This window comes from Desmodus rotundus, chromosome 10 (genome assembly GCF_022682495.2).
Source record: "Desmodus rotundus isolate HL8 chromosome 10, HLdesRot8A.1, whole genome shotgun sequence".
Classification (NCBI taxonomy): domain Eukaryota; kingdom Metazoa; phylum Chordata; class Mammalia; order Chiroptera; family Phyllostomidae; genus Desmodus; species Desmodus rotundus.
The window spans coordinates 20,952,439-20,967,896 of record NC_071396.1 but is presented as its reverse complement, the minus strand read 5'-3'; the positions used below and the strand labels follow the sequence as shown (position 1 = coordinate 20,967,896).

At 48.9% G+C, this 15,458-nt stretch overlaps 1 protein-coding gene across 2 annotated transcripts in view; it reads left to right on the top strand.

Moving 5' to 3' along the window:
• Nucleotides 1–4,555: 4,555 nt before the first annotated feature.
• The window catches only part of MAP3K21 (mitogen-activated protein kinase kinase kinase 21), a 48,015-nt gene continuing 37,112 nt past the window's right edge, over nt 4,556–15,458 (top strand). For both annotated transcript variants that reach the window (XM_053912725.2, XM_024561947.4), the window contains exon 1: nt 4,556–5,694. In XM_053912725.2, coding sequence (XP_053768700.1) covers nt 4,878–5,694 — 817 coding nt within the window. In that variant the 5' untranslated portion in view covers nt 4,556–4,877. The remainder of the gene's footprint in view (nt 5,695–15,458) is intronic.

Sequence of the window (15,458 nt, the reverse complement as noted above, 5' to 3'; positions counted from 1 at the left end):
CCCAGAGTCAAACCGTCTTTTGTCACCGTATATTAGGTCACCTCATATTAGGTCACCTCCACCCCCCAACCTCCCAGCCCCTTCCCCCCGGTAACTGTCTGTGTCCAGGAGTTTCAGTTTTACATCCCGCAAAGGAGTGAAGTCGTATGATTCTGAGCTTTTCCTGACTGACTTATCTCTCTTAGCAGAATATTCTCCAGTTCCACCCACGTTGTCGCAAATGGTAATATTTTGTCTTTTCTTATGGCTGAGTAGGATTCTATTGGGTTTTTTTCAGGGGACACAAAAATACTGGAAGTATCTTCTGGAGGGTGGGCCTCTTGTAGTACAGGCTTCCCTTGCTAGGTGAGCATTCTAGAAACCCATCTGGATCAGTGTACCTACTGGCATTGTTGTGAGAGGCTGTGCTTGGCTTCGGTGAATTTTTTTTTGAAGACTCTTTCAACGTGTTTGCCCATTCCACGATGGGTGATTTATGAGTGCACCTGCCCACACTGCGCTGAGTGTCCGGGGATTTTTCACCCAAAATGGCATGATCTCCATGCCCCACCCTCCCTATTCACCTGATATCCACATGAGCAACTTCTGTTTTATTTCCCCCAGATGAAAAAAGTCCTCAAAGGGAAACATTTTGCCGATGTGGAAGAGGGGAAGCACAAAACGACAGAAGCCCTAAAAGGCAACAAAATCAATTCGTTCCAAAACTGTTTTGAGTAGTGGAAAAAAACATCTCAATCGGTGTATTGGATTGAATGGAGAGCACTGAAGGTGACTGAAGTTTAAACATGAAATAATATATACACAATTTTTTATAAATAAATTCCGGAGTTTTTTGGGGGGGGGTTCCCCCTGCTATACATGTACCACACCTTCTTTATCCAGTCCTCTATCAAAGGACATTTTTGTTGTCCCCACATCTTGGTCACCACAGATAATGCTGCACTGAACACAGGAGTGCATGAAAATAGTTTTGACCTTGTGAATACTCAGACGCAGTCTCAGCGATCTCTGGGGGCCTACAGATGGCGCTTTAAGAACTGCTGAGAGAAGCTCGTAGGGGCAGTGGGAATGAACTAGAGAAAGATTCCCAAAGAGAAGAAGGTTCTTAAGGGGTGGGCTCTCCTTCCACAGCCAATATGGACAAACCCATCTCCTGCTTGTCTGTGGGTCGGTTTGTTTTTAAGGAGAGCAATTCCCTATAGCTATTTTCTGTTTTCCCTAACACTATCCTGTTAGCTTCTGTGTCTGATTCTTTTTAATTTTTCTCTCCTGGTCCTTATTTTTATTGATATATTTCCCGCCGAGGTTCTGTCTTAGCGCTTGGATAGTCTGTGCTGTGCGAACACGCTGGGCTACACAGGGCGTGCAGTTCCGGGAGGCACCTCTGAGTGGTGAGTGACACCCCCTCCACTCCCCCAAGAGTGAGGTCTTGGGGGCTTCAGAAAAGACACAGAGTAACAAATGATGAATTTTAGGACAATCCTGCCCAGACAGGATCCCTGCCAGGACAGTTTCCTGCTCAGAGCTCCCAGATGGGGAACAGGTCCCAGGGACTCACCCTGCTTGAGACCCAAGGCTCCACGGGATGAGTCTGCATCCTGGTTCAGGGAGTTATCACCACTGGGTGCTCCTCTTACTACCAGCTCAGGGAGTGGAGCGAGGTTCAAGGTTAGGTGAGCTGGAAGGCTCTGCAGACCGATCCTTCTGCAGCTGGAGAGGCTGGGTCCCGGCAGGGCAGGAAGAGTCTGCCGGGGTGAATGAGACTGTCACCCAGCTGTCCACAGGCCTTCGAACTCAAAGACGTACACTGGGCAACCCTGCTCTCTTCATGGTCCAGGAGAGTCCTCTTCAGCCTGCGTCATCAGCTTAGAGAATTGCTTCCAAAACTCAGTTCCTTCCGTTCTTGCCCACCTTCCCGAGCTCCTGACCCTCTGACATTCCAACTGTAGAACTAGTTGCTCCAAGTCAGCCCAAATTCCAAATTCAACATGTCAAAAAAAAAAAAAAGTCTCCCTAAAACTGTTCCCTCGGTCACTGAACATCATCAGCACCCACCTAGTTGCTTAAATTAGGAGCCGTACCCACAATTCTAAAATCCAAAAAGCTGTGAAAACCATCACCGACTTTTTAAGGCGTCATCAAACTCACTTGGCAACAAAACAAAACTTAACTTGAAAGACAAGAAGCTGTTTGCAGTCTCTATTTATCCTGCTTGATGAGAGGACTTTTGTATTTGGGGGCAGCAATAGTGATGTTTGGTTGTGAGCGCTGCCCCATACTCAGTTGGGAGTGTTAATATTCACACACGCACTATATTACTAAAATTCTCCAAACTCTAAATTCTGGAACTTGTCTGGACCCCTGAGTTTGGCTTAGGGGCTGGGGTCCTGTGACTGGTGACTAAGTCCTTCTGACTCTTCCCTGCGTATGGTTCTGGGCCCTTGTCTCTATTTCCCGGTCCCAGGAAAATACGGGTTGCCGCCCTCCTCAGTCCTCCCTTCTGTATTCGCAGACCTCTCACCGGCTTTCCTGTTTCTCACCTTGCCCTGTCAAACAGGCCGTTTCCCTGTTGGTTAATAGCACTTTACGCGCTGAAGTCTCGCCACGCCACTGCTCTGCTCTAAAACGCCAAGGCTCCCACCACCTGAGCTGTGGTTTCCCAACTTCAGTCATTCCAGAACAGCCTTGTGGATTTTGCCGACTGTCCCACTTCAATTGTTTTCTTTTAAGTTGATGCATTTTTTATTTAATTTATTTGCATAAGAATCTTATGTTCACTGCTGCAAATGGAAAACCCATATTACTTGTCATGAATGGAAGGCAACCATAAATGTAAAATCAGAAAAACAAAACAGTGAGAAACTATGTTTGCCAAAGAGACTGACCGGAGAGACCTGCTTGGCCTCTTTATTGAAGGAGGTCTTAACAACACCTAGTGTTTATTGAGAACTTACTCTGTGCTAAGCACCTTCCCAAGCCTTTATGTCTGTTAATTCATTCAATCTTCCCAACTGCCCTATGAGGTCCATACCGTTTATGATTATTCCCACTTTACAGATGAGGAAACTCAGCCATAGAGAACTGAAGGAACTTGGTCAAGGTTACACAGCCAGTAGATGGTGTAATTGAAAGGACTGAAAGGAACTGAGGAGATAATACATTTCTCTTCATGTGATTCAATGTTATTAGTAGTAAAGGACCCACACTTCAGGATTTTTTAAAAAAAGGTTATTTATTTATAGAGAGGGGAAGGGAGGGAGAAGGAGGGAGAGAAACATCAACGTGTGGTTGCCTCTTGCACACCTCCTACTGGGGACCTGGCCCACGACCCAGGCATATGCCCTGACTGGGAATCAAACCAGGGACCCTTAGGTTTGCAGGCCCACACTCAATCCACTGAGCCACACCAGCCAGGGCCTTCTCCCTGTTTTCTGTGAGTCCCACTCATACTCAGCTCCAGCAACACACAGCGTTTCCCAGAGCCCACAGGCAAAATACACTGCCCCTTCGCCTCGAGTCCAGGACACTTGGCTTATTCTCCTGTCCTGCCTTTTCTCCAAGAGAAAACTTTATTCTCTCTTATCTCTAGAACTACCTAGGGCTTTGTGACCCCAGATCCACAGCACGGTGTCATACACAGAGTTAGTTCTCAATACATCTCGAAAAATCAGACGGATTCACACCTGCTGGGGTTTCTTCCAACATCCCATCACATTAAGAGGACAATCACGTGCTGTGGTTGATGGCGGCCTCTCATGATTGTGGAAGAAACTGTACAGGCGGCAGAATGGAGGGAGAATGGGGCGGAGGAGAGGAAGTCCCTGTGAGGCTGGGCCCGGGAAACACCTGCAAATGAGCAGTCAGCATGCCTGCGAGCACTGGAGTTTCTGTGCGCAGACTCCGTTGGATTCGCTTTTCCTGGGAGTAGGTTCTAGCACCTGATCGTGGCCGGTGCCTGTGACTTCTAAACTCACCTGTGGGTTCACAGAGGACAGGTAGTCCTTTCCCATTTGCGTAAACAGTAAAGACAAACGGGGGCTACCTAACACGAATTACAGTTTGGGGGCTGTATAGATCCGCCGCGCACTGCGCGATGACCTGTAATCCAGTCCACTCTTGCTGAGAGGTGGATTCAAAAGCACACGGCCGAGCACACTGGCCTGGAACCGCGCTCGGATTTGGTCGCGGACAGTACTGGGACGCGCAGTGACGCTGGGGAGCTGCAACCCACCTTCCTGTCACAACCTCTAGCCCTCGATCGTCTTCATGCTCCGTCACTGCTTTTTGGGGAAGAGTGGACTCCCGGAACCTCACCGATGGCTCAATTTAAACTTTCCCGCAAACATTTTGCTGAGCTTGGCTGGCTTCGCCTTCGGGGCTAAGTGGGCGGGGCTCACAGGAGTCCAGATCGCCAGTAGCGGGGGAGGAAGGGGATCCCCGGGAGCCTCGGTGGGGCGTGGTGGGCCTGGGGCTGTGGGCGGGCCCGGAGGGGGCGTGACCGGCTCCGTGCAGAGGGCGGGTCAGGGAGGAGCGGGGGGCGGGTCCTGCAGGGGCGGGTCCTGCAGGGGCGGTCCCAGTAGTCCACCGGGCTGAGCAAGCTGCAGGCCCGCCGCAGGCCCAGCGCGCCACCATGGTGCTAGAGCCCCCGCGGGCGCGGGGACCGCTGCAGCGGCAGAAGCGGTTGAAGAGGAACGGTGGCTGAGGCCAGGTTCTCCGGATCGTGGACCCGCGATCCCTCGCCGTACCCAAGCCCTGATCCCTCCTCCCTGCCTTCCCGGGGCGCCGAGGCGACACCGCCGGACGATGCGCGCCCACGGCCGCACAGGAGGCTAAGCTCGCCGCCCCGCGCTCCGCTAGCACCCTCACGGCCGTCCCCGATGGCTTTGCCGGGCGCCGAGGGCGCGGCCGATAGGCCCGTATCCCCGGCCCCAGGCGCCCCCGCCGGCTCCGCGTCGTCGTCCTCCGCCTCCTCGAGTGGCTCGGCCTCCACAGGCGCGGGGCTGTGGGCCGCTCTGTACGACTACGAGGCGCGCGGCGAGGACGAGCTGAGCCTCCGGCGCGGCCAGCTGGTGGAAGTGCTGTCCCAGGACGCCGCCGTGTCCGGGGATGAAGGCTGGTGGGCCGGCCAGGTGCAGCGGCGCCTGGGCATCTTCCCAGCCAACTACGTGGCGCCGTGCCGCGGGACCGCTCTTCCCGTACAGCCTCCAGCCAGCTCGCCACCGCGTCCCGGCTCGCCCGTGCACGTCGACTTCGAGCGCCTTGAGCTCAAGGAGCTCATCGGCGCCGGCGGCTTTGGGCAGGTGTACCGCGCCACCTGGCAGGGCCAGGAGGTGGCGGTGAAGGCGGCGCGCCGGGACCCGGAGCAGGACGCGGCAGCCGCGGCCGAAAGCGTGCTGCGGGAGGCGCGGCTCTTCGCCATGCTGCGGCACCCCAACATCATCGAGCTGCGCGGTGTGTGCCTGCGACAGCCCCACCTCTGCCTGGTGCTCGAATTCGCCCGCGGAGGAGCGCTCAACCGCGCGCTGGCAGCCGCCAACGCTGCCCCGGATCCGCGCGCCCCCGGCCCGCGCCGCGCGCGCCGCATCCCCCCGCACGTGCTGGTCAACTGGGCGGTGCAGATCGCGCGAGGTATGCTCTACCTGCATGAGGAGGCCGTGGTGCCCATCCTTCACCGGGACCTCAAGTCCAGCAACAGTAAGTGGGACTGGGGCGGGGTGGGGGCTGGGTAAGGGGGCAGTACGCAGCCGTGCCCCGCGCAGCCCACCCCGGTGCTAGAGTTGGGCTGGCTCCCCGGGCCCAGTGCCAGGTAGAATGAGGCGGAGTTGCCAGCAGCACCTCCTGCGCAGGCCCTCCAGTACTTAGAGATCCAGCTAGACTCTTCAGTGACTTGCTTTGGGACAGGTGACACACTAACCTTGACCTTGCTTTTGGGTGCCTGTTTTACAAATGCGGATCAGACTTGATTGCCAACAACACTTGTAACATCTGGATCTTTTGGAAACTTCGTGGTGCTGTATAGTCTTTAGTTGCCAGTGTGGTTCGTTTATTTGGGTAGAACTTTGCCAACCGAGGCCTTCCTCGGATTATGCGGAACCCCTGGCCCTCCTGCTAGTCTAGTGATTTTCATCAGACACCCCTTTCCTTCAGCTTTCCAAGTGCTTATTGAGGTCGCTCCTTTCCCACTTTAAATATGGCTTCCTGCCCTTTCACGTTTCCAAAGCCTTTCCATTCACAGGTCTCTCTGTTCACGAAGTGTAATTTTATTATTGGTTGGGTAGTGTGAGTGTTGGTGAATAGCCTCCAGATAAGAAGCTCCAGTTTGCGACATCAAGCACATTTGGGTTGATTAAGGGCAAGTTCATTGTCCGTGCACAGCTACTTGAAATCCTCAAGACTTGACCTGTATCATTTACTTTCTTTATAAATCTGGGTGGGTTTTCCAGAGATCGGTAAAGGACTGACAGCTGAACTGAACACCCATTCGATTGTATTTCGCCATGAAAGAGCCGGTAGAATTGCTCTTTAAAGCTGGTTCTTCGATATGGGAAATCACTCAGCATTCTTAGAATGAGATGAAATCTTATGACAGCTTAAAGGATGCAGTCAGAACTGGCATCGGCCTGCTGCAGCTGCATGGCTCTCAACCTTGTAAAACCTGCTAGGACAGGAGCTAACTCAACTGGAAACATTGTCCTTCTCCAAGTCTGCAGAAAGAAGAGTGACAGGAAGATATGATACGTTTGTTGTGTGTTTGTGTAGATGTTTTTTCCTATTCAAAATCCTTCAGCCCTGAAATTTACTTGACAATGACTAATGTAGCATTTTGGCTGTGAGAACTATAAATAATTTGTTGGTAACCTCATATAAACATTTAATACTTTGGGGTTTATTTTATGACTCCCGGTAACCCCTTGTCTTATCATCTAGATTGCAGCTGCTGAAGTAACCGGAGCAAATTCTAACAAAATACGTCACAGCAAAGTGGCTGCGGTAGTGTGTTGTGTACATTAGAGTTTGGACGGAGGCCGCTGGGGGGGCTCCACAATTATTTACTTCGGGGCTGTGTATGTTAGACATAGTACAAATTTTAATGTATTTATTTTGGGGAATACTTCAAACCTGACAGTCTTTGCTACCACTTGGTGCTTATTTCCTAAAATATGCTTTTAGTAAAAGAAATGTTTAACCTGCTGCCAAAGAACAAGCCTGTCCGTGGGCCCCATAAGCCTGTGTCTGCCCAGGTTTTCCGCAGAACCAGGTATTTTAGGGACAGCGGTCGCAGGAGCGCTTGCCTCGTCTCTTAGCAATCCCAGTGGTCCTGTGATACTCACGGAACCAACATTCAACAGGTGTCTTCTGCTGCAGAACATCAGATCGCCAACACAGGCAAGCGACGGGGGTTGCATTGGTCCTCAGACCAGGAAGTCTGGTGTTTTGGGGGGGGTTGTAATAATATTTGGGGTCTATGTGAGTTGTCCACAAGGTACAGTGTTTGTACAAGCGTAGAAAGGGAGATTAATCCTTGTTGCAATCATGGACTTTTAAATATAAATTAAAAGACTTTTAAGGAACTAATACCATTCAATAGTAAAAAGAAGTGGCATGGCCGTGGAATAATAACTATGGTTAAAGAGTGTTTCTTGACACTGGAAAAACTTGTACAGTGGGATCCACTACCGGGTCCATGGCAGATATTATGTAACTTGAAGGTGATGATATGTTGCAACATATTTTTTGAAAGACTTTTCCCCATGAAAACAAATTTCCTGGAGCATTTTACTTTTTTTATAATTGTCAGGCAGGGTTGCCTTTGTGTTAAAATTTTGCACTTTTTATTAAAAAGACTTAATTGGCTAGGTTGCTAGCCTAGCCAAATACTTGTTACAATGCGGCCATTCAGCATAGTTCTTAAATTACGGCGATGTGAACATTTTGAATAGGGCCTACAGTGTGCAAATCACAGCGCCTAACACCTTGCTTACCCCGGCTCTCTGGTGTAAATGATTCAAGGAATAAATGTAGATACTTTGGAATTCTCTTATGATAGGTGAAGCCATAACTTCTTGTTCTATTACAGAATGTTTCATTCGACTTTGTTATTTGCTTATGGGGGCAGTGACTTAATGATAATGTAAACAAGGTTTTGAAAATCAATATTGAATTTTTTTTTTAAATTCTGTAGTCTACTCAGGTAACAAAGAGTCAGTACAAGACCACTTGGAACCAAGTGAGTGGAAACTATTGTTTAAAAGAAATGTTTAAATTTGTCAAAGGAAGATAAAAGTTCTTGATAGATTGTCTTGCCTCTTTTCTCTTTGGTCGTTTTCAGTTTTATGATATTATTTAAGACGATGTTTATGTCGAAATAATACCTAATATGTTGTGATGGTACAAGGACTTTCGTCCCTTTCTAACAGACAGCAAAAGATTGAAAATAGAGCCGAATTTGCAGGTTTTAAGCTCCTTTATGTTGTTAAAACAAGCTAGGCCCTATGGCTCCCAGGGTGCATGGTAGGCAGATAACAGTTCGCTAAAACTCTCTCTACGCAGCACCTAGCCAACAACGCGGTGCAACCTGGGGTTACAGTGAACCCTGCCAGGTTTCTGTGCGTTCAGGGGACGGAAAAACCGCGGTGAGCTGGATGGAACTCATTCATTCAACACGTTGTGGGTGTCCCTTCCGTACCAGTGACTCCTGGGCCCCAGGGACACAGTGGCAAACCAGATGACCATATCCCGTCCGGCACAGGGCGCAGTCTGCTAAGAAAGGTAGATGGCAGCCGTGCGATGAAATGTTAGTATGTGCTTTCAAGAGAATAAAGCGTGGTGTGGGGCAGGATGGTGGGGGCTGCTGGGACCGGGGTTGTCGGGGCGAGTGGCTCTGAGGATGTGACACGAACAGAGACGTGGACAGGAGGACGCTTGAGTCAAGCAGAGATCCAGGCAGAGGGAAGGTGAAGCCTGGGGAGAAGGCGGGGTGAGGCGGGAGTGGTGGGCCTTGCAGGCGGCGACCTACCCGGTCCACCTAGCCCTGCGCTCTGAGTGCTGCCCGCCGTGAGCCCGGTGCCTGGTGCGCGGGGGAGCGGTGTGGTCTGATTTCTGTGTGTACAGGTTGCTCTGGCTGCTCTGGAGGGCGGACACGCAGGTGGCCTAAGCCAAGGCTGGCCAGGCTGTCCAGGCTGGAGCAGGCATTGTTGTCCCGCAGAGCGTCGGTGCGGTGGCAGTGGTTTCCAGGAAGTCCTAGAGGGGAATGGAGATAAAATAGTACAATATGTGAGCTGCTCAGGATGGTTCGAATTATGAGAATTCATCGAAGTGTTTGTTTATCCTGGCACAGCTCAGGACTGAAAGAAGATTGCATGGCATAACTATGATTCTTTTTTTTTTTTTAATGTTGCCTACTGCGTTCCATCCTTTTTGTAAAGTAGAAAATAAACATTCCATGAGAAACTGAACCACAAATTTAGGTAGCTGCTTACTTTTATACTTTTTATTTCAACGATTAAGCAACTTTTTATGCTGATTATTTTAGTCTGCTGGGAATAATTATTGCCTATATCGTTATCAACGACATCTACAATCTATAAATAGACATAGGTATTTATTATGAAATGTAATTTAGAGCTCTAACTAAAAAAACCCTACAAAAGGAATCTAATTCTTCTTAGCTTTTCTCATTAATACAATGTACATAAAGGAACTATTTGAGAAAATTATAGCAAATGTAATGTCTAAGGTGCTTAAAAAGCTTTTAGGACTGACTCGGAGGAGCTATTAATTATGCCCCGATCAGTTACAAGACCTGCGCGTCTCCCTCCTCTCTCTGCCCCTTTCACTGCAGACGTGTGGCTTCACGCCACCGCGGCCACTTCCTGCTCCAAGGGGCACAGGGAGATCAGCCCAGATGTCCCAGTGGTTACAGAGCTGATCGGCTTCTGAAACGCAGCCTGCTCTAGGCCGGGTTCTGCGAAGAACAGCAATCCCAGAGGGCCACCCCGCCTTCCCGTCCATTCTCCTGCTTGCTTGCGTATCAAATAGATAGGCCTCTTCTTGTGGTTTGTAGTTGTGAGGGGGCAGGTGTTTAGTTCTGGTTCAGGCAAACTGACTCTTCAGTGTACGCGCCGGGTCGTTTTCACGGTCATTGTCTAGTCTGCCAGCCCAGTAAAGGCAGAGGAGAGGGAAATCGCCCTCCCTGTCCGTCTGCAGGGCCTGTGTTCTCACACCAGCGCGTACATGCCGAACTTTTCCAGACGGGCCAGTTACTGGAAGGAGCGTTGCTTTTTCTAGAATACTACAGTTACTGGAAGTCACTCAGACCTGTGTTTGAATATCGGTGTCATCATTTACGAGCTGTGTGACCTTGACCAAGTTATATAACCTCCTTGGACCTGACTTTCTTGATTTCCGATACTGTCTACTGAACCCCTTTCTTGGAGTGGACAGAAGTCACATCTGTTAATGTTTCTTTAACTCTTCAGAGGCAGTTGGATCAATACTGGCAGGGACGCAAAGGGGTTTTTGAGGGAAAAGTGACGAGCTGGGTGTGACTAGGATGAAAGGTAGACAGGGGGTTTTGTGGGCAGGAAACTGGCATTTAGCGAGCGCCACACAGTGGGTGCCTTGAATGCGGGCTGAGATGTGTCCACTATCCACGGGTAAGAGTGAGCCATGGAAGGTTCTGAGGAGGAGACTGGGTAGATCTGCTGAGAGACAAACATCTTACAAAGAAAAAAGCATAAGCTCAGGATCATTGGCTTTATGACTTTGCCGCCGCAGACTGGCGGCGGGGCGGTGAAATGCTTAGACACTGGTGCAGTGTGACTTGTTTACCACCTTGGACCCAGCCCAGTTTTTATGATCGCTGTTTGTTTAGTGAGTTGGTTCAGGGCACTCTCGGTCTCTGGTTCACCAGAGCGGGAAAATAATGACCAGATTTACTTGGTCTGGGTGATGATTTTAATTCCAAATATTTCTGTGACTGTCCCCAAACCCTCTGCGGTACTTGAGGGGCTCCCAAATGGTGGCGACACCTTAATGACGGAATTCTGTGGAGCAGAAGGAGGGTTCTGGGGAGGCTGGGAGAATCGTGCCAGTTTTGTTTTAGAGCCTGAAACGTAAACTTGTACAGGCGACCCCAGTCATGTGAATTTAGTTATTTCTTAAAATCCATATTCTTCGAATATCATTTTATGTTCAATGCTTTAACCAAATGATAGTAGTAACAGGAACAAGAGCTAACATTTATATAGTGCTTTCTAGGCGCTGAGTACAGCCCAAACTCTATCCTCATTTATCCCTCAGGGGAACCTCTGGGGTAGGGAATTTAATTGTCACCATTTCACAGGTGAAGAAGTGAAGCCAGGGATGAACGCACTTTATCAGGCTCCCTCGGCTTGTCGGAGACTTGAATCTGGGGCTTCTAGCTCCAGCATTGAGATTTCTCTTCTCCATATATGGTCTCCATTAGTAGTCCTCGAGAGTTTGTTACCAGGGCCCGGAAGAGCTTTGGTTTGTGTAGGTTATAGCTATTGATATTTACCGTTTTGGAAATTTAAAAATATTTAATGATAGGAAAAGAAGAATAGCCCCATGACATATTAACACAGCACTTGAATGGGGAGGAAACATCTTATTTCCTAAGACAGGTTTAGGGAGGACACCTGATAGAAGACAGATGGAGATTCATATCTGCTTCTGTATTTAAGCTGTTGCCATCTTAGGGACACACAGGGGCCCTTGGGTGGCACTTTGAGAAGCCTTGGGCCAGACGCCCAGTTGCGCTGGTGGAGAGTCGAACTCGGCAGCAGCCGCCCCCACACCCGGTGCACCATCGGCAGCTCCCCGTGAGCTTTAAAAAGGTAACATTCCCTGTCTCATTTTTGGATCTTCCCATTCAGCTGACTTTGCTTGGAAGCTAGCGATGAATATTTTTAGAACATTTTATTTTGAAAATCTTGAATTATACAGAGTTGAAGCAATTTAGGCGAACACCTAGATCCTACCATGAACACTTAACTCAGTTACTTTAACACAAATCGAGCCCACCCATCATCGATGCATCGGAGCTTTTGATGCAGCTCTATGTATCTTTAAAAGCTTCCGCATAATTCAAATGTACAGCCGAGTTTGGCAACTGCTGTTTGAAGGGCCAGGTTTGTGGGTTCTTTCCCATGGTTGTCTGGGTTGATACATAAATCCTTCAGGGCCACAGACTGATCCCCAGGCCTGTTAACTGATGACATGGGACGGTTGGTCATAGTAGACACCTGTGAGAGTATGGGCGGCTTATTCTGGGCGTTTGTCCCCAGGGGAAGGAACATCGCTAAGAATTTGTCCCTGTGACTCGGGGGCAAATGGTGCTGTCGTGCTGTCTGATCTCTGACTCCACTGCCCCCCAGCTGTGGGCCCGGGGGCCCTGACTCCCTGCACAGGGTGCCGTGAGGTCAGTGAGACAGGGTACACCTGGCCAGCACACTTTTCCTGTAAAGGTCCAGATATTTAGTGTTTTTGGCTTGACAGGCCGTAAAGTCTCTGTCGCAACTGTTCAACTCTGTGTGTGTTCCAATAAAACTTTATTTGTAAAAATAGGCCTTGGGCCGGATTTGGCCCACAGGACGTAGTTTGCTGACTCCTGGCACATGTCAAAACGTTTAGTAAACTCTAAGCCTCAATGGTGACAGTTTCATTTTTATATATTGTTTAGAAACACTTTGACTTCCGATCAGAAGGGAGGCGTAGGTAGACATGCTTGGCCTCCTCGTGCAACCACGGAAAAGAATTACAATGAAATCTCAAAATAAATAACACCCAGAACTGTCAGAAAATCAGACTGTATGGAAGTCTGTCATCCAAGGATTTAAAGAAACCACATTCATCCAGAGGGGGAGGAGGAGCAGAGAGCAACATGGAGATGGGGCAGGGAGAAGTGGTGTGGTGTGGAGAGGAGAGGCAAGGACACGGTGTGGCGTGGAGAGGCAGCAATGGCAGTGGAACGAACACACGCAATCTCACAGCCCCACAGTCACGTGTGGTGGAGAAAAATCGGCAGGGACACCTTGGGAGCCAACCGTCACAGCCTCAGGCCAGACGGCACAGCCCAGGGTTCCAGAGCCAGGAAGATAAGTCCCCATAAGTTCTGGCCGTAAAAACCATTGGGGGGTGCGGTGGCAGAAGAAACAGAAAGAATTTCAGAAAACTTTGCTTAAAGGGCCCATATGGTTTTAAAACATATGCAAAACCACCCGCTCTGACACTCAACATCAGGGCGACAGCTAGAAGGGCGCCAGTCACACATGGGGAGTGGGTGAAGTGACTGGAAACGGGGTGAGTGCTGGGCAAACCCCCAGAGATCAGGCAGCAGCACTGTCCCATCTCCAAGACCTCCCCCAAGGCAGAGCCACAAATCGGTGAAGCGGGCTGCCCCGCCCCGGCGATTACCTAAGGGTCCGCCTCACACACTTTACCAGGTGTCGAAGCAGCTCTACCTAATACACAGAAACAAACACAGGGAGGCTGCCAAATTGAGAAGACAAAGAAATATAGCCCAAATGAAAGAACAGAACAAAACCCCAGAAAAAGAACTAAACAAAACAGAGATGGCCACCCTACCAGATGCAGAGTTCAAACACTGGTGATCAGGACGCTCAGAGAACTCACTGAGCACGGCAACAACGTAAAGGAGGAAGTGAAGTTACACTAAGTGAAATAAAGAAGCAGCTACAGGGAACCATCAGTGGAGGGAAGGAAGCCAGGATTCAAATCAATGATTTGGAACATAAGGAATAAGTAATCAGTCAACCGGTACAAAAAGAAGAAACAAGAATTCAGGTAAATGAAGGTAGTATAAGAAGACTCTGGGACAACTCCAAATGTGCCAACATCCGAATCATAGGGGTGCCAGAAGGAGAAGAGAAAGAGCAAGACGTTGAAAACTTATTTGAAAAAGTAATGAAAGGAAACTTCCCCAATTTGGCGAAGTATCTAGACACACAAGTCCAGGAAGCTCAAAGATTCCCAAACAAGTGGGACCCAAAGAGGAATACTCCAAGACACATCATCATTAAAATGCCAAAGGTTAAAGATAAAGAGAGAATCTTAAAAGCAGCAAGAGAAAAGGAGACAGTTACCTACAAAGGAGTTCACATAAGACTGCCAGCTGATTTCTCAAAAGAAACCTTGCAGGCAAGAAGGGACTGGAAAGAAGTATTCAACGTCGTGAAAGGCAAGGACCTACATCCAAGATTGCTCTATCCAGCAAAGCTATCATTTACAATGGAAGGGCAGATAAAGTGCTTCCCAAATGAGGTAAAGCTAAAGGAGTTCATCATCACCAAACCATTATTACATGAAACGTTAAAGGGACTTAACTAAGAAAAAAAAGAGATCAAAACTATGAACATATTAAAAAGGCAACAAATTTACAACTATCAACAACTGAATCTATTAAAAAAACAAACAAAAAACTAAGCAAACAACCAGAACAGGAACAGAATCAGAGGTATGGAGATCATTTGGAGGGTTATCAGCTGAGAGTGGGGAGGGGAGGATGGGGGGAAAGGTGCAGGGATTAAAAATCATACTTGGTAGGTACAAAATAGACAGGGGGAGGTTAAGAACAGTATGGGAAATGGGGAAGCCAAGAAACTTACATGCACGACCCATGGACATGAACTAAGGTGGGGGAGTGATGGTGGGAGGCAGGGTACTGGGCAGAAGGGGTGGATGGGGGAAAAAGTGGGACAAGTGTAATAACATCATCAATAAAATATACTATATATACACACATACATATAGCTCTAAAAAAAGAAACACTTCGAGTACTTTTAACATTTCCTACTTTTTTGTGTGTGAATTCATTGGTACCTAAAAGTTTTCTAGGACGCTTTTTAACCGAAGATCATTATTATCAGTCATTCTGCAAAATACCGTGTGGTGTAATCATATGTATACTCATCTCAGCCGGGGGCGAGGGGCTTTGCTGTCTGGCTGCCCGGCTGCCGGGCCAGCCAGCAGGACGAGGAAACAGACCTGGGCTTTGTTCTCTGTAGGAGCGCTGCCATCTGGGCGCTTTGGCAGGTCTGCCGGGAACTTGGGCTGATAAGTTGAGGGTCAAGGAGGAGGCATGAAGTACCCAATTGCTGCTGTAACTGTTTCACGACCAGGGTCAATACTAGGACATTGTTTTAAGCTCTTGGACAAAGAGCAAATCACGTGCCATTTGGGGAAGTACCTCGATTGCACATATGATGTTTCATTTATTATTGGCTTAACGTGATTTTAAGGAGTTTATTTTGTTTAAAATCCTAAGGTGATAGAAATACTGAACTAGGCTTCACACACCATGAAACGGAAGGTGTTTTCAGTGTAGTGACTGTGAGCATTGAATGTGGCTGGGGGAGCTTGGCCTGGTGCCTTTTATTTGTGGGGTAAGAGCAGTGGAAGGCTCTATTTCACCTGAG